General features: G+C 46.9%; 1 protein-coding gene across 1 annotated transcript; it reads left to right on the plus strand.

Annotated features, from left to right (window-relative positions):
• The first annotated feature begins 635 nt into the window (after positions 1-635).
• DPPA3 (developmental pluripotency associated 3) lies at positions 636-2,178 on the plus strand. The gene is made up of 3 exons (XM_051851027.2): positions 636-852; positions 1,062-1,100; positions 1,610-2,178. Exons 1-3 carry the CDS (start codon positions 643-645, stop codon positions 1,721-1,723), a joined length of 363 nt encoding a protein of 120 aa, XP_051706987.2. The 5' UTR covers positions 636-642; the 3' UTR covers positions 1,724-2,178.
• The last annotated feature ends 17,173 nt before the right edge of the window (positions 2,179-19,351 follow it).

The raw sequence follows: 19,351 nt of genomic DNA on the forward strand, positions 1-19,351 counted from the left end.
TGGTATATTCGAGTAGGGAAAAAATTGAAGAGATTACTTAAACAATATCCTCACTCTTTTGAGTGGGCTTCAGTACTTGAAATTTCTGAAAGGAGAGATTCCATGTGCACAAGACCCAAGGAGTTGAATCCATCTCAACCTTCATAATATTTTCACATATGAAGATGGTAGCCGCCTTGTTGTATGAGATTGAGTATGGGTAGGTTATAAATGGTTCAGATGAGAAGAGGCAGGAATGGCTGGCTGATTTCCCAAAATGCTGGGTGGGAGCAGAGATCTGACAGCATGTAGGAGTTGGGTAATTGTTAGGTCTAACTGGAGAGATAACAGCCATGTTAACCTTGCTATTTAGCTTAAGGCTAAGGATTCTAGGAGAAACTACTGAATATGAGTCTCTTTGCTTGCTAGTGATCAGAGGATTATTGCCATGTTCCCTGTGCCGGCTCTCGGATTGATTTAGTTTCTTAATTGGCTTTGAAGACCAGTGACTAGATATTTTTCCTGTGCTCCTCTGCCGGAGACCCCTCCCGTGTAGGTCATTATTCATATGCAGACAAGGAGACCTAGTCTGAGGGTGGAGCACTGCTGGATGATGCCAGACATTAACTTTCTGTTTCCACAATCTCATTCTCTGTCCCAGAAATGTTAACAAAGAACCTCAGCAAATTGACGCTCAACCCTTCTGCCACAAAAACTTCCCCTGCACCGGAAGTGCCACCTCGACAGTCTGACAGAGTTGTCAAGATGGTATTCCAGAGGCCCCAGAGGAGGAGAGGCGTAAGGACAATATTATCTGAGCGGAGAGAGCGACTGGCCAAACTGAGATTCCTCCTAACGTACCAGTATTCACAGGTGGGTTCCTGTGGTGTGCATGGGGCTGCTGGGTAGCCAGCATCTGTGCCCTCCCAGGGGCACAGGTGCAGGGAGTGGTGAACAGCAGCCGCTGGTCCTGGACGGAACCTGGTGCTGTTTACAGTCCTCACTTGCTCCGGGTAGATGTGGAAATGAGTCTTTTTCTTGCTAGTTTTTAATCGTCCTTATTTTTTTTTTCCCCCGTGAAGGTTAAAAAACAAAGCAGAGATGATCCTAACGAAGTTAAGGTAAATAGTTTTTTTTTTTTTTTGCTAAAAGTGTGGGTGGGTATCTGGTTTCCTTTTGTTTGAGGGAAGAAAAAAGGGGGAGTTGAATTTCCTGAACTGGCGGGAACCCTGGAAAACAGTCATGTTTGTTCTTGTTTAAGGCTTATTTACTTGAAAGGCGGAGTTACAGAGAGCACAGGGGAGATAGCTCTTCTTCTGCTGGTTCAGTCCCCAAATGGCTGCAACTGCTCATGCTGGGCCAGGCCAAAGCCAGGAGCCTGGAACTCCATCTGGGTGTCCCATGTGGGTGACAGGGACCCGAGTGCTCGGGCGGTCATCCATTTCTTTCCCAGGCTCATTGGCATGCCACTGCATCAGAAGTGGAGCAGCCTGGATTTGAGCCGGCACCCATGGGGGCTGCTGTTGTCACAGGTGGTAGCTTAACTTGCACCAGAAAGTTGGCCCCTGTTACATTTCTTTGAGGTTCAGTATCCCAATTAATCTGTTTATTTTTTATTTTTATTTTTTAGAGTGAATCAAGAAGTGAGCCATTCAGATGTTGCTGCAGTTACTGCCTAGCTCATGGATGGGATCCATCGGAGAATGCTAGAATAGGAATGGATTACGACAAAGAGTCAATTTAAGCATAATCTCTATTTTACTGTTCTTGCTAGTAATTTTATACAGTAGAACACTATGCTAAGAAACTTGTATACCAATAATTTTGATGACCTGTGATATTAGTTGTAATTCTTTCTCTTCCTACCTTGGTACCAGTGATTTATATGGAATCTGTAGTTTGAATGTAGTTGAATGACTTTCAATATCATTTAGTTTTTTTGTCTTTCTGGTTTGACTCAGAGAAACCAATAAGTTCCATGTATTCCCATGTTTCAGAAGACTAAAGGCAGTGAGATGAAACTCAGCACCAAGAGCTGTGCAAAGTGACTTGTGGGAAGGAATGTAAAGAAAACATTGGATGTTTTGTCTAGAGCATAATTAGGACAGATAATTAGATGTTCTGGTTTTCAAATGTTTGAATTGCAATAAAAGGAAATTTCGTGCTGTTTCAATTTTCAGTAGTAGATAAACGTGTACATAGAAGAACTAATTAAAATTGACCTATTTGGGTTTTTAAAAAATCTTGCTCATGATTCTTGCTGTGTACAAGCAATGACTTTTTAAAAAACATTTGAGAGAGTTAGAGAAAGGAGAGACAGAGAGAGGTCTTCCATCAGCTGGTTCACTCCCCAAATGATGTAGCAATGAGCTGGGCTGATCTAAAGCCAGGAGCCAGAAGCTTCTTTCAGGTCTCTCACATGGGTGCAGGGGCCCAAGGACTTGGGCCATCTTCTGCTTTCCCATGCCACAGCAGAGAGCTGGATAGGAAGAGGAGCAGCCGGGAATTGAACTGGTGCCCTTATGGGATGCTGGTGCCGCAGGCAGAGGCTTAGCCCACTAAGCCAATGAACCAGACCCCAGGCAATAATTCATCACATTCCTAGAATGTAAATATTTGCATTCTAATACTTAGTGGTATTGTCCCACCAGAAGGGAACTTTGTTGTGCATTTAGGTGAGGTTTGAAAGCAAAAACACGGGTACTTGTATATATTAGCTTCCTGAAAGATGTCAAAAATAGGAGATGGAAGGAAAATGAAACTTAAGAGGTCACTGATAAGTGGTGTGCAGGAGGCTTCTTGTCACACAAAGCAGACACCACCTGGATGTTCACTAATACAATTTTTTTCCAAGATTTATTTATTTCGTTGAGTTACAGAGAGAGTGAGATCTTCAATCCACTGGTTTACTCCTGAAATGGCTGCAATGGCCGGAGCTGAACCCACCTGAAGCCAGGAGCCAGGAGCTTCTTCCAGGTCTCCCATGGGGCCCAAGCACTTTGCCATCCTCCACGACTTTCCCAGGCCATTAGCAGGGAGCTGGATCAGGAGTGGAGCAGCCAGGACTTGAACCAGTGCCCATATGGGATAACAGCACTGCACAGCCCCCTAAGTCAATTTCCGACACTATTTACCTAGACATAGTGTCAAGCCTGTGGATTGAGGACTTAGTCCCACAGGATGAACTCAATTTGAGGTACCTGCTGCAAGCCCCATGTTGTGGCCCGTGCTTCTGCCAGCTTTCTGTCGGGATTCCCATGACCTCTTTGGGGTTCAGCCTGTAGGGCAGCTCACTAACCTTGGGGGTGGGCATTTTATTGTAAAGAATATCACAAAGGATACATATGGGGGACCGTGATATGGCACAGCCACTTAGATCATCACTTAGGGTGCTGGCATCCCATATGAGTGCCATTTGGAGTCGCAGCTGCTCCACATCTGACTGAGCTGTCTGTTAATGCTTTTGAGAAAGCAGAAGATAACTCAAGTACTTAGGCCCCTCCTACGCATGTGAAAAGACACTGATGGAGTTCCTGGCTTCAGCCTGGCCCAGGCCCAGCTCTTGTGGATATTTGGGTTGTGAACCAGTGGATGGAAGAGCTCTTTCTCTGTATGCCTTTCAAGTCTTTTTTTTAAGGAAAGGATGCAAATGAACAGCCAGGTGGAAGAGATGCACAGGGCAGGGTGTGGGAGAAGGCAGAACATCCGTCCAGACATACCAAGAATTTGCCGGAGCTGTACAGTGGTACCCCTTTACCTGTGGCTTCTCTAACCCCGCAGGGATCTGATCTGATCATCATGGTCAGAAATTACTACTTGAAAAATTTCTGAAGTAATTCACCTTGCCATTGAATATTGCTACATTGTTAACTTCATGCAGTGCCTGATTTATATATATATAAAACTTTATCATAGGTATGTATATACAGGAAGAAAACTATGCATGAAGATATTTCAAAAAGTTCATGGAAAATGTAATTAAAATATTTTGGTGCAAAAACCCTTTGAGATCCATGCAGGTTTTTTTTGTGATGCATTTTCCATGAACTTTTGGAAGATCCAGTGATTCATCAAGTGCCTAAGCCTCTTTTTTTTTTTTTCCCCTTCAAGATTGACTTACTTGCTTGGAAGGCAGAGTAACTGCTGGTTTCACTCTCTAAATGCCAGCAACAGAGGGAGAGAGGCCAGGTGGGTGGCAGGAACCCAGAGACTTGGTATTAGCCACTGCCTCCCAGGGGTGTCATTAGGAAGCTGGATCAGAAGTGCAAAGGGTCAGCGTTGTGGCGCAGTGGATTGGGCCCCTGCCCAGGATGCCAGTATCCCACATGAATGCTGTTTGAGTCCCCGATGGGACTGGGAAAGCAGAGGAAGATAGCCTAAGTGCTTGAGCCCTTGTACTCACATAGGAGACCGGGATAGAGTTCCAGGATACTGGAAGGTCTCTAACTCTGCCTTTCAAAATTTTTTAGGAAGATATTTGAGAGGCAGATCTTCTACCCACCTGGTCGCTCCCCAAATGGCTGCAACAGCTGAGCTGGCCAGGAGCCTCCCATATGGGTGCAGGGGCCCGTCTTCCCCTGCTTTCCCAGGCCATCAGCAGAGAGCTGGGCCAGAAGTGGAGCAGGCAGGGCTCATGAGATGCTGGCAACACAGGAGAAAGCTTAACCTATTATGCTATAGCTGCCTCCCCCCAAGTAAATCTTTTTTAAAAGAAAGTGCAGAGTAGCTCTCCAACTTAGGATGCAAGTATCTAAACAGTGGCTGAACAAAGCCCCAGACCTGACATTCTTAGTGAGATAGAAAAGATACAACTTGTCCTCTGCCCTCCAGCTACCATAAGTTCAGAGTGATAAAATAAGCTGGCTCAGCAGCAGCTGGAGACCTGGGGTAATGAAACAATGCCGTTAAGATAAGAGGTGAACAATTACTTGTTTGGTGTGGGGATAGATGGGATGTGGACTATTTGGTGACCATTACCCAAAATACACATCTAGGACACTGCTTGCAAAGTTGTTCAACAATGGAGTCGCTACAGTCCCAGGGGGTGTGGACATTAAATTCTGTTCACATTACACTTTTGTTTTTTGTTAAAGTCATTCCTAGTTCCAAAGCCATTTTTCTTTCTTTTTTTTTAAGGTTTATTTATTTATTTGAAAGAGTTACACAGAGGAGAGGCAAAGAGAGAGGTCTTCCAACCGATGATTCACTCCCCAGTTGGCCGCAAAGGCCGGCGCTGCACCAATCCGAAGCCAGGAGCCAGGAGCTTCTAATGTGTCTCCCACGCGGGTGCAGGAGCCCAAGGGCTTGGGCCATCTTCCTCTGCTTTCCCAGGCCATTACAGAGAGCTGGATGGGAAGAGGAGCAGCCGGGAATTGAACCAGTGCCCATATGGAATGCCGGCGCTTCAGGGCAGGGCATTAACCTGCTGTACTGCACCGCAGGCCCTGCCATTTTTATTTTTCTTTGTGAACTTGAGAATCATTTTAAAAAAGTCAACTTATTTTTATAGCAGTCATGTTAAATTTATACATTCATATGATTTACTATTCAAGTATATAGATGCATCAACAACATAAATTCTATATTTTTAAAATATTTATTTGAGGGGATGGCGCTGTGGCATAGCAGGTAAAGCTGCTGCCTACAGTGCCAGCATCCCATATGGGTGCCGGTTCAAGTCCCGGCTGCTCTACTTCCAATCCAGCTCTGTTACAGCCTCGGAAAGCAGTAGAAGATGGCCCAAGTCCTTGGGCCCCTGCACGTGGGTCTCCCCACGTGGGAGACCTGGAAGAAGCTCCTGGCTCCTGGCTTCGAATTGGTACAACTCTGGCCATTGCAGCCATTTGGGGAGTGAACCTCTCTGCCTCTCTGTAACTCTGCCTTTCAAATAAATAAATCTTTTTTTTTTTTTAAAAAGATAATTTATTTGAAATAGTAAAAGAGAGAGGGGGTGATAGGCCTTCCGTCCCCTAGTTCACTCCCCAAGTGACCACAACAGACAGGGCTGAACCACCCTGAAGCTAGGAGCCTGGAATTCCATCAGGGTCTTCCATGTGGGTGGCAGGGGCTCAAGCACTTGGGCCATCTTCTGCAGCTTTTCCCCAGCCCATCGGCAGGGAGCTGGATATGGAGTGGGACAACTGGCACTTGGATTGGCACCCATATGGGATGCTGGCATTGCAGGTGGTGGTTTTACCCTGCTACGCCACAGTGCCAGCCCCCTGTGTTTTACATTCCACTTCTTGTCCTTTAGATGTTTTCACATTAATACTTTGCATTTGTTGAAACCGAGGCATTGTTCTAAGTATTTTAAATGCTTTAACTCGCTTCACCCTTCAAATAAACTTAAGAAGTGATTTGCCTTTAAAAAATTTTTTTACTTGAAAGCAACACAGAAAGAGGGAGAGAGAGAGATCTTCCATCTGCTGGTTCATTTCCCAAATAACCTCAACAGAGAGGTCTGGACCAGGCAGAAGTCAGGAACCAGGAATTCCATCCTGGTCTCCTGCGTGGTTGGCAGGGGCACAAGTACTTGGACCATTATATGCTTCCTTCCCAAGTGCACTAGGAAGCTGGATCTGAAGTAGAGTAGCAGGAATTGAACTGGTGCTCTGGGGTGTTGGCATTGAAGGTGGGAGCTTAACATGTTGCACAACACTGACCCCAAGTGGCCACTTGTTATCTTCATTTCACAGCAAAATGCAACAGGAATTAACTTACTCAGGTTACATAATAAATGGCTTATCCAACAGAGTAGGTAAGTCAGTTTTTTTACTTTTTTTTTTTTTTTTTTACAGGCAGAGTGGACAGTGAGAGGGAGAGACAGAGAGAAAGGTCTTCCTTTGCCGTTGGTTCACCCTCCAATGGCCGCCGCAGCCAGCGCGCTGCAGCCGGCGCACCGCGCTGATCCGATGGCAGGAGCCAGAAGCCAGGTGCTTTTTCCTGGTCTCCCATGGGGTGCAGGGCCCAAGCACCTGGGCCATCCTCCACTGCACTCCCTGGCCACAGCAGAGAGCTGGCCTGGAAGAGGGGCAACCGGGACAGAATCCAACACCCCAACTGGGACTAGAACCCGGTGTGCCGGCGCCGCTAGGCAGAGGATTAGCCTAGTGAGCCGCGGCGCCGGCCCCCTTTTTTTTTTTTTTTTTTTTTTTAAAGATTTTATTTATTTAAGAGGTAGAGTTACAGAGAGGGAGAGACCTAGAGAAAGGTCTTCCCTCAGCTAAGCTGATCCGGAGCCAGGAGCTTCTCCCGGATCTCCCATGCGGGTGCAGGGCCCAAGCACTTGGGCCATCTTCCACTGCTTTCCCAGGCCATAGCAGAGAGCTCAATTGGAAAAGGAGCAGCCGGGACTTGAAGCAGCACTCACATGGGATGCTGGCACTGCAGGCAGGGGATTAACCTACTGCACCATAACATGGGTCCCAAGTCACTACTTTTTTTTTTTTTCTTTTTTTTCTTTTTTTTTTTTTTTTTTTTTGATAGGCAGAGTGGACAGTGAGAGAGAGAGAGACAGAGAGAAAGGTCTTCCTTTTGCCATTGGTTCACCCTCCAATGGCGGCCGCGGCCAGCACACCGTGCTGATCCGATGGCAGGAGCCAGGTACTTATCCTGGTCTCCCATGCAGGTGCAGGGCCCACATACTTTGGGCCATCCTCCACTGCATTCCCTGGCCACAGCAGAGAGCTGGCCTGGAAGAGGGGCAACCAGGACAGAATCCGGCGCCCCGACCGGGACTAGAACCTGGTGTGCCGGCGCCGCAAGGCGGAGGATTAGCCTAGTGAGCCACGGCGCTGGCCCTAAGTCACTACCATCAATAGGTATTGTCCTCTAATTTCTTTCTTCAGCATGTTGAAATATTTCCATTACACTTTATGAAATTTATTTCTTATTTTTATGTTCACCTTCATAGCATTTTTCATTTTATTTTCATCCTTTCTTCCCCCAAACTACAAAGTTGTAAGATTAGGCTAATAAACTGTGTACATCTCACCTAGATTTACCAATTATTGCTATAAGCCACATTTAAAAATTTTCTAAAGATTATTTTATTTATTTGAAAGAGAGAGGCCGGCGCCGCGGCTCACTAGGCTAATCCTTCGCCTTGCCGCGCCGGCACACCGGGTTCTAGTCCCGGTCGGGGCGCTGGATTCTGTCCCAGTTGCTCCTCTTCCAGTCCAGCTCTCTGCTGTGGCCTGGGAAGGCAGTGGAGGATGGCCCAGGTGCTTGGGCCCTGCACCCCATGGGAGACCGGGAGGAAGCATCTGGCTCCTGGTTTCAGATTGGCGCAGCGCGCCGGCTGCAACGCACCAGCTGTAGCAGTCACTGAGGGGTGAACCAACGGAAGGAAGACCTTTGTCTCTCTCTCTCACTAACTCTGCCTGTCAAAAAAAAAAAAAAAAAAAAAAAAAAAAAAAAAAAAAAGGAAGAAAGAGATCCTCCATCTGCTGGTTCACTCCCCAAATGGAAATTTGTAGGAAGCTGGGTAGGAAGAAGAGCCAGGATTCAAACTCAGGGTTTCAGATACGGGAAGTGGCATCCCAAGAGGTGATTTAGCCACTGCACCAAATGCCCAGCCCTTCTGCTTTTCCTCGAACCGTGGAGTGGCATGTCCATCACTGCCAAAACCGTTAGATAAAAGGCTGATGGGGAGCTTGATGATGGATGCAGCTGACTAATAACACCTGTTTAAATGGAGGCCCTCAGGGACCGTCACTGTGGCATATAGGTAAAGCCGAAACTTGCAATGCCAGCATCCCCTATGGGCACCTAGGAGTCCCGGCTGCTCCCTTTCCAATCCAGCTCCCTGCTAGTGCATCTGGGAAAGCAGCAGAACATGTCCTTGGGCCCCTGCACACATGTGCAAGACCCAGATGAAGCTCCTGGCTCCTGGCTTCAAACTGGCCCAGCTTTGTCCATTACAGCCATTTGGGGAACAAACCAGCAGATGGAAGAGTCGCTGTCTCTCCCCCTCTCTGTAACTCTTTTTCAAATAAATAAAAAATGAATTTTTTAAAAGACCGATGAACAGGGAAAGCACACAAATTCATTTTTTCTTTTGTATAAATTAAAATTTTTATTCATTATTTATTTCCATTTTATTTGAAAGGCAGAGAGAAACGGACAGAGAACGATCCTCCACCTACTGGTTCACTCCCCAGATGCTCACCACAGCCAGGGTTAGGCCAATGAGTCAGGAACTCAATCTGGATCTCACATGGGGGTAGCAGAGACTCAATTATTTGAGGCCTCACCTGCTGTAGCGGGAAGTTGGGTGGAAACAGAGCCAGGACTCAAACTGAGCAACTCTGATGTGGGATGGGGGCATTTAACTGTGGATGGGTAGTTATGCAGAAGCAGAGGCCCAAGGAGTGTGATCTAAAGGTAATAAACTAAACAGGGGGGAACTTAGAAAACCCCGTTCATATGCTTCGGGTCTCTAGGTCTTCATTCCTTTGGGAATATAGAAGTCCCCTCTAAAATGCAAGTCTTATGACTTATTTTAGAGGAAGGTTGGAAAATTGTTTTATGACCTGGCCTCTTCAGGGGGAACAGTTGAGAGAAGGTCAGAGAGAAAAATGTGTGCATCATGTGTCCCTTTCCCCAGATCTTTTTTTTTTTTTTTTTTTTTTTTTTTTTTTTTTTTTTTAAGATTTAGTTATTTATTTGAAAGGCAAAATCACAAAGAGATTTTCCATCCACTGGTTCACTCCCCAGATCACCACAACAGCCAAGGCTGGGCCAGGCTGAAGCCAGGAGCCAGTGAAGGAGTTAAACTCAGTCATGTAGGCCGGCGCTGCGGCTCACTAGGCTAATCCTCCGCCTAGTGGCGCCGGCACACCGGGTTCTAGTCCCGGTCCGGGCGCCGGATTCTGTCCCGGTTGCCCCTCTTCCAGGCCAGCTCTCTGCTGTGGGGAGTGCAGTGGAGGATGGCCCAGGTGCTTGGGCCCTGCACCCCATGGGAGACCAGGAGAAGCACCTGGCTCCTGGCTCCTGGCTCCTGGCTCCTGCCATCGGATCAGCACGGTGTGCTGGCCGCGGCGGCCATTGGAGGGTGAACCAACGGCAAAGGAAGACCTTTCTCTCTGTTTCTCTCTCTCACTGTCCACTCTGCCTGTCAAAAAAAAAAAAAAAACAAAAACAAAAACAAACAAACAAACAAAAAAAAACTCAGTCATGTTGAAAATTAACATCTTATAATAACAAGCCTCCCCTTACCTTTGAGTTTTCTTCAAATCCCAGGGACTGGTTCAAAAGACCGGATGGCCGAGCCAACAAGGTAAAGACCAGGTGGCCAGGCCTATGGGATGCTTGTGTAAAATAATACCAAGAACCCTGACCCTATGCTGAACTCACTGGCTAAGTACTTGCCAGGAAGAACGGACCCTAAGGTAAACTTAAAAGAGAAAGAGAAAAAACAAAAACAAACTGCGTACTTGCTTGAATATTAGCCAATCGTAGGACAAGTATGAATTTAAAACACGAGCCTACCACATACTATATAGCCGAACTTGTATATTCAACTGTATAAAAACCCTAACGACCTCACTGTAGGGGCTGCCGATCCAGCCCAGCTGCGCCTGGTGCGGACATTGGACCAAACTTGAGTTTGAAATAAAACTTGCGTTTGCATCAGCCTTGGCTCCTGGTGGTCTTAATTGGTGGGAATCGGATGTTTTGAGTACAACACCAGGAGCTTCTTCCAGGTCTCCCTGGAAAGGGAGTGCAGGAGTGGGTGCAGGGATCCAAGGACTTGTGCCATCCTTTGCTGTTTTCCCGGGCACACCAGCAGGGAGCTGGTTCGGAAGTGGAGCAGCCAGGACTTGAGCCAGTTGCCCAGATGGGATGGGCAGGCCATGTGCTACAGGCCATGGCTTTAACCTGCTGTGACACCGGACTGGTCCATCCTCATTTTTTTTTAAAATTATTTTATTTATTTGAAAAACAGTTATAGAGAGGTAGAGGCAGAGACAGGTCTTCCATCTGCTGGTTTTCTCCCCAGATGGCTGCAATAGCCAGAGCTAAGCTTCTTCCAGGTCTCCTATGGAGCCATTAGGCCATCCTCCACTGTCTTCCCAGCAGAAGCAGCTGGGTCTCGAACAGATGCCTATATGGGATGCTGGCACTACAGACCTGGATTTTTTTTTTTTTTAAGATTTATTTATTCATTTGAAAGTCAGAGTTACACAGAGAGAGGAGAAGAAGAGAGAGAGGTCTTCCTTCTGCTGGTTCATTTTCCAATTGGCCGCAATGGCTGGAACTGTGCCGATCCAAAGCCAGGAGCCAGGAGCTTCTTCCAGGTTCCCACGTGGGTGCAGGGGCCCAAGGACTTGGGCCATTTCCTACTGCTTTCCCAGGCCATAGCAGAGAGCTGGATGGGAAGTGGAGCAGCCGGGTCTCGAACTGGTGCTGCAGGCCAGGGCATTAACCCACTGCACCACAGTGCCAGCCCCAGACCTGGCTTTTTAAAATTTACTTTAGTATTTCGTATGGAACAGTCCAAATGTTAATGCTTATGAGTCACTTCAAAATTAATTTTTTTAAGATTTATTTATTTATTTGAACGTCAGAGTTACACAGAGAGGAGAGGCAGAGAGGGAGAGAAATCTTCCATCTGCTGGTTCACTCCCCAGTTGGCCACAACAGCCAGAGCTGTGCTGATCCGAAACCAGGAGCCAGGAGCTTCTTCTGGGTCTCCCACGTGCATACAGGGGCCCAAGAGCTTGAGCCATCTTCCACTGCTTTCCCAGGCCTTAGCAGAGAGCTGGATTGGAAGCAGAGCAGCCAGGACTCAAACCAGCACCCATATGGGATGCTGACACTGCAGGCATAACTTTGTTTTATACAAATCTTTCTTTTTTAAATGTTTTTTCCAAAGATTCATTTATTTATTTGAAAGGCAGGGTTATATAACGAGAGGCAGAGAGAAAGAAAGAGGTCTTCACCCGCCGATTCGCTCCCCAGATGGCCACATGGGCTATAGCTGGGTCAATCCAAAGCCAGGAGCCTGAGTCTCTTCCAGGTCTCCCATGTGTGTACAGGGGCCCAAGCACCCAGGCCATAGCAGAAAGCTGAATCAGAAGAAGAGCAGCCAGGACTCGAACTAGCACTCATATGGGATGCCAGCACCTCAGGCGGCAGCTTTACCCACTATGCCACAGCGCCAGCCCCTCTTTTATAAATTATGTATTCATTTGAAAGGCAGAGCAACAGAGAATGAGGCAGAGACAGAGAGATAAATCTTCCATCCACTGGCTCTTTTCCCAAATGGTTACAATAACCTTTTCTGGGCCATGCCAAAGCCAGAAGCCAGGAACTCCATCATAGTCTACCATATGGGTGGCAGTGGCCCAAGTACTTGGGTCATCTTCTGCTGCTTTTCCAGGTGCATTAGCAGGAAGTTGGATCAGAAGTGGAGGAGCATGGACTTAAACTAAGCTACATACTGATGTAGTATGAAGGTACCCTAAGCAGAAGGTGTTTTTTTTTTTTTTTTTTTTTTTTTTTTTTTTTTTTTTTTGACAGGCAGAGTGGACAGTGAGAGAGAGAGACAGAGAGAAAGGTCTTCCTTTGCTGTTGGTTCACCCTCCAATGGCCGCCGTAACCGGCGCGCTGCCGCCGGCGCACCGTGCTGATCCGAAGGCAGGAGCCAGGTGCTTCTCCTGGTCTCCCATGGGGTGCAGGGCCCAAGCACTTGGGCCATCCTCCACTGCACTCCCTGTCCACAGCAGAGAGCTGGCCTGGAAGAGGGGCAGCCACGGCGCCGGCTAATTCCCAGCTGTTTCAGGCATTTGGGGCATTACCCAGCTGATGGAAGATCTTAGTCTCTGGCTCTTTTTCTCTGTCTCTCTGCCATTGAGAGAGTTTTTTTTTTTCTTTTGAAAATCATCATCATTATTTTATTATTATTTTAAGATTTATTTTATTTGGCCGGCGCCACGGCTCGCTAGGCTAATCCTCCACCTGCGGTGCTGGCACCCCAGGTTCTAGTCCCGGTTAGGGCGCCAGATTCTGTCCCAGTTGCTCCTCTTCCAGTCCAGCTCTCTGCTGTGGCCCAGGAAGGCAGAGGAGGATGGCCCAAGTGCTTGGGCGCTGCACCGCATGGGAGACCAGGAGGAAGCACCTGGCTCCTGGCTTCGGATCAGCACAGTGCCTGCTGTAGTGGCCATTTGGGGGGTGAACCAATGGAAAGAAGACATTTCTCTCTGTCTCTCTCTCTCACTGTCTAACTCTACCTGTCAAAAAAAAAAAAAAAAGATTTATTTTATTCACTTATTTGAAAGGCAGAATTATAACAAGAGAGAAGGAGAGACAGAGATCTTACATCTGTTGGTTCACTCCACAAATGGCTGCAACAGCCAGAGTTGGGCCAGGCAGAAGCCAGGAGCCTGGAGCTTCTTCCAGCTCTCCCACATGGGTGCAGGGGCCCAAGTACTTGAGCCATCTTCCACTGCTTTCCTAGGTGCACTAGCAGGGAGCTGGAACAGCTGGGACTCGAACCGGCACCCATATGGGATGCCAACACCACTGACTATGGCTTAACCTGCTGTACCAAAGGACTGGCCTATTATTATTATTATTATTGTTGTTGTTGTTATTTTACCAGAAGTCTTTTCTCTGTCTTCAATTTTCAGGACGAAAAAAAAAAAAGTCTTCCTCGGTCTAGATAGCACACAAGCTCGCTGACCACCTTGCTTTTAGAAAGTACCTGCTCCTTAGTGTTGATCACCACCAGATCAGCCCCTTCATGGAGCAGTTCCTCCAACTCTCAACCCCAGATTGCTTCCTGGTAACAAAGTAACAGCCAGGCTGAAATGACTTCCAAAGTGCTGGGCAGCAGCTCCAGTCCTCGGGAAAGGCTCACAAGGGTTCAATTAAGTTCAACCAGTGATCTCCTTGAATTCATTTACTAATCCCTAGATTATTTCACTCTAAACAGGAACTGGCAGATTTCCTGGAAAGGACCTGGCCCTGTGGTCTATGTCACAACTATTTGGCTCTGCTATTGCAACATGAAAGTAGTCATTGGTGTACACAAACAAATGAGTATGGCTGTGTTCCCAAAGTGATTTATGAAAGCAAGTAGCTGGTTGGATTTCATCCATGGGTCTTAGTTTCCCAACCTCTGCTTTAAACCCACAAAAATTATTTTACATACAAGTACTCCAATTCAAGTCACCATCATCAAGTCATACTTGAACATGAATCATCTTTACAGCTTTGGCAAAAGTAATCTTGACAGTGACTGGGATTTGGCATAGTGGTTAAGATGCCAATTGGGACACCCGCATCCCCCATCTAAGTGCCTGGGTTTGAGTCCTCCCTCAGCCTCCAATTCAGCTTCCTCTGTTGTGCACCCTGGGAGGCAGCAGGTGATGGCTCAAGTATTTGGGTCCCTGCCACCCATATGGAAGACCTGGATTGAGCTCCAGGTTCCTGGTTTCAGGGACCAGCGCTGTGGTGTAGTAGGTAAAGATGCCGCCTGCAATGCCGGCATCCCATATGGGTGATGGTTTGCCTCTCAGCTACTCCACTTCTGATCTAGCTTTCTGCTGTGGCCTTGTAAAGCAGTGGAAGATGGCCCAAGTCTTTGGGTCCCTGCACCCACAAGGGAGACCAGGAAGAAGCACCTGGCTTCAGATCAACCCAACTCTGACCGTTGTAACCATTTTGGGGGTGTACCAGTGGATAGAAGACCTCTCTCTCTGCCTCTGATTCTCTGTAACTCTGCCTTTCAGAAAACTGTTTAAAAATAAATAAATATTGATAATTTTCTATTTATCTTTATTGATCATAGATGTTAATATTCTTCAGAGTTTAGTATCTTACTCCAAAGAATGAACCTAGCATAAAACAGACCTGGATTGCAACCTCATTTTTTTTTTCTTTTTAAAGATTTACTTATTTGAAAATCAGAGTTATACAGGGAGGGAAAGACAGAGATCTTCCATCTGCTGGTTCATTCTCCATGATGGCCACATGGGCCAGGGCTGGGCAAGGCTGAAGCCACGAGCTTCTTCCATTTTTCCCATGTGGGTGGCGGGGTCCCAGATATTTAGACCATCTTCTGTTACTTTTCCTAGGCCATTAGCAAGGTGCCAAATTAGAAGTGGAGCAGCAGAGATTTGAATCAGTGCTCATATGGGATGCCAACGTTGCAGGGGCGGCTTTGCCCCCTGCGCCACAATGTCTGTCCCTCACTTTCTACACTGTAGTCTTGGGAAAGTGATCCTTACATACTTTCCCTCTGTAAATGGAAATGTTTCTCACCAAAATCTGAGGGGTTGAGGTGACATAATATATGCAAAACACTGATGAGCAGTAAGTGCTGAAAACTCAGTCTCTTAGCAGCACTGGTCCTTGCCACTGTTAGCACCAAGGGTTTGTACATACACCCTCTTCCAAATCTGGAATAGGTAGACCCTTGTGGAAATCTTTTTATTCATAGTTTGGTGCATATTATACCAAAACAAACACATTTTAAAATAATTTATTTATTTATTTATTTTTGATTTGATAGGCAGGGAGACAGTGAAAGTGATAGAGACAGAAACAGATCTTCCAGTCACGGGTTCATTCTCCAAATGGCTGTGACAGCCAGAGGGCTGGACCAGGCCAGCCCAAAGCCAGTAGACCAGAATTCCATCTACATCAGCCGTGTGGGTGGCAGGGACCCAAGTACTCGAACCATTGTCTGCTGCTTCCCAGGCACATCAGCAGGAAGTTGGATCAGAAGTGGAGTCAGGGCGGGTGCTGTGGTATAGCGGGTAAAGCTGCCGCCTGTAGTGCCGGCATCCTATGTGGGCGCCAGTTCGAGTCCTGGTTGCTTCACTTCCTATCCAGTTCTCTGCTATGGCCTGGGAAAGCAGTAGAAGATGACCCAAGTCCCTGGGCCCCTGCACCTGCATGGGAGACCCAGAGGAGGCTCCTGGCTCTTGGCTTTGGATCAGTGCAGCTCCAGCCATTGCAACCAGTTGGAGAGTGAACCAGCGAATGGAGGACCTCTCTCTCTCTATGCCTCTCCTTCTCTCTGTGTGTAACTCTGACTTTCAAAAAAAAAAAAAAAAAAAAAAAGTGGAGTCAGAACTTGAACCTAGGCATTCCAATATGGGATGTAGATGTCCCAAGCAGCGTCTTAGCCATGTGCTTAGTGCCTGCCCAAAAACAATTGTTTAAAAATATTTTTATTTATTTGAAAGGCAAAATGTTGGAAAAAGATATCTTATCTGCTGCTTCACTCTCCAGATGACTACAATACCTGGGGCTGGACCAGGCCAAAGCCAGGAGTCAGAAACTTTACCCAGATCTTCCACATGGGTGTTGGCAGGGGCCAAAGCATTTGGGTCATCTTTTACCACTTTCTCAGGTGCAGAAGCAGGGAGCTGGATCAGAAGCGGAACAGCAGGGACTCAAACCGGTGCTCTGATACGTGGTGCTGTCATTGCAAGCTGCAGCTTAGCCCCTGCACCACGTCACCAGCCCCATACATTCTAAAATACATTAGTATGTGTGATACCAGAAGGACTGTTTTGTTGTAATTTGACATGTATGGAAAGTTAAGTTATTCACTTTTTTTTAAACTAAAGTTTCAGAGTCATCCCTTTCTTTAATGGATTCTAAATATTCCTGAGGACACAGCTGTGCCGCTCCTTAAGTGGATTTGATGATGACGTTCAGTCTTTCCCCTGGGACTCATATTCTTATTGGAAGAAAAAGTATGAGGCAGAAGCAGTTTACGTCCAACAAATATCTCCTTAGAATGTTTAAAAACATAATTTATCAGTACACTTAAAAAATTTGTTGGATGTTTAAAAACATAATTTATCAGTACACTTAAAAATATTTGTTTTAAAACCTTAATTAAAATTAAGAATTAAGTATTCAGATAAAATTAACTTTGCTGCTACTCCTGAACTGATTTGGTGATATTTGATCAGGCTATTTGAAAAGAGTAAATGTTTATCAATGTTGTTTTCTTTAGTACAGTAGGAAAATTGTTATTAAAAATATATTCAGGGCCAGGGCCACGGCTCAATAGGCTAATCCTCCGCCTGCAGTGCCAGCACACTGGGTTCTAGTCTCGGTCGGGGCACTGGATTCTGTCCCGGTTGCCCCTCTTCCAGTCTAGCTCTCTGCTGTGGCCTGGGAAGGCAGTGGAGGATGGCCCAAGTGCTTGGGCCCTGCACCTGCATGGGAGACCAGGAGAAGCACCTGGCTCCTGGCTTCGGATCAGCGCGGCGGCCATTGGAAGGTGAACCAACGGCAAAAAAAGGAAGACCTCTCTCTCTCTCTCTATCCACTCTGTCAAAAAAAAAAAAAAAAAAGAGAGAGAGAGAGAGAGAGACAGAGAGAGAAGTCTTCCATCTGCTCATTCACTCTCCAAATGGCCACAGTGGCTGGAACTGGGCCCATCTGGGCCAGGACCCAGGAGCTTCTTCTGGCTCTCTGATGTGAGCTCAGGGACCCAATCACTTGGGCCACCCTCCGCTGCTCTCCCAGGCATGTTAGCAGGGAGCTGGATGGGAAGTGGACACCTGGGTCACAAACTGGTGCCCATGTGGGACACCAGTGCTGCTGCAGGCGGCAGCTTAACTCACTATTCCACAACACCAGCCCCAGGAACATGGACTTAAATTTAAATCCATTGATTGAGACTCTTTGAAGGATATAAAGCAAGGAAATAGCAAGATTCGATTTACATTAAAAAGTATTTTTAGAGAGACAGGGTGATACTATCCACTGGTTCACTCACCAAATGCCTTCAAATTGTGGATGGGTTGAGCTTGGAGCTGGAAACACAATCCAGGTCTCCTACATGGGTGGCAGGAACCAGAACTAATTGAATCATCAGCATTGCCCACCCACCCCCCAAACCCCTCTGCCCCAGCCAAGGTTTGCATTAGCAGGAAGCTGAACTAAGAAGCCAGAGCCAGACGTCAAAACCAGGAAATCCAACATGGCGCTTCAGTGTGCTAACTGCATCTCAACTGCTAGGCCAACACTTGGCCTAGAATTTACATTTTTTTTATTTTCAATTTTTTTATTTGTTTATTTTTACTCATTCAAAAGGCAGAGAGCAATCTTTCATCTGCTGGTTCACTTCTCAAATGCCTACAGCAGCCAGGGCTGGGCCAGACCAAAGCCAGGAGCCTAGAACTCAATCTGGGTCTCTCCCAAGAGAGGCAGGCTCCAAGTAGTGGAGCCATCACCTGCTGCCTCCCAGGGTGCACACTAGCAAGAAGCTGGAGCAGAATCAGAGACCCTGGGACTCAGACCAGGCACTTGGACGTGTAATGAGGGCATTCCAAGTGACAACCTGTCATGCCAAACACCCCGCCCCTGGACTGGCAAATCCGTATGGCAGCTGTTCGGAGAATGGATTGAAGCTCTAAGAGCAGAAGCAGAGAAATCAGGAAAGACTGCAGGACTCGTGCAAGAATTGAGGCTGATGCCAGTTTGCCTCTCTGCGTCCCTGACTCTGCCCAGGGCCACTGTCTTGTTTCCCTACTGCTGATTCTGCCATCTTTTCAGAGAAGTACTGATTAAAAACAAACAGAGGGCAGCATCTTCTTTCCATTGAATCGGATGAGTCATTTCTGCCAGAGAAGAGGCAAATGTCTGACGGTACGTAACCCCCATAGCTCATGTTTTATAACTGCACAGCCTATACACATGGAAGGTGATAAATACACTGCAGACTGGAAGTCTGAATACACAAATGGACCACAGCCAGACCGTATGCAAAGGACCCACACCTGCAACAACCAACCCAAGACACCAAACCACAGCCAACATCAAACATTCCAGGAAGCCCAACCATGACTGCTGTAGCAATTGATTGAAACAGCCAGGAATTTGTTTGTTTACTTAATGTCATGATAGCCAGTGTCTGCAGGCCTGCTGCTCTTAAATGGTCAAGGTCTTAGAAATACAGTTTAACAGAGACAAGCTTGTGACATTTGGAGTTTTCAAATTCTTGGCTACCGTCCTCATTGGCAGAATGTTAGCTGAAATTAACAAGGAAAGGGTGTCTACCATAGGTTAATGTGAGTTTATACCTCAAAATGGATGATAAGGGATGGGCATTGTGCCACAGCAGGTTAATTCTCTTCCCCGGATACCCACATCCCATCTCGGAGTGCAGGTTTGAATCCCAGCTACTCCCGCGCCCTGCTAATGCTCCTGGGAAGCAGCAGATGGTGGCTCAAGCACTTGAGTCCCTGCCACCCATGAGAAACTATGGTGGAGTTTCTGATACCTGGCTTCAGCCGGGCACTGCCACTGCTGTTGCAGCCATTTGGAGAGAAAACCAGTGGATGGAAGACCTCTCTGCCTGTTTTTTTCCTTCTGTCTCTGCACTTTGTCTTTCAAA

The sequence above is a fragment of the Oryctolagus cuniculus genome, chromosome 9 (assembly GCF_964237555.1).
Source record: "Oryctolagus cuniculus chromosome 9, mOryCun1.1, whole genome shotgun sequence".
NCBI lineage: Eukaryota > Metazoa > Chordata > Mammalia > Lagomorpha > Leporidae > Oryctolagus > Oryctolagus cuniculus.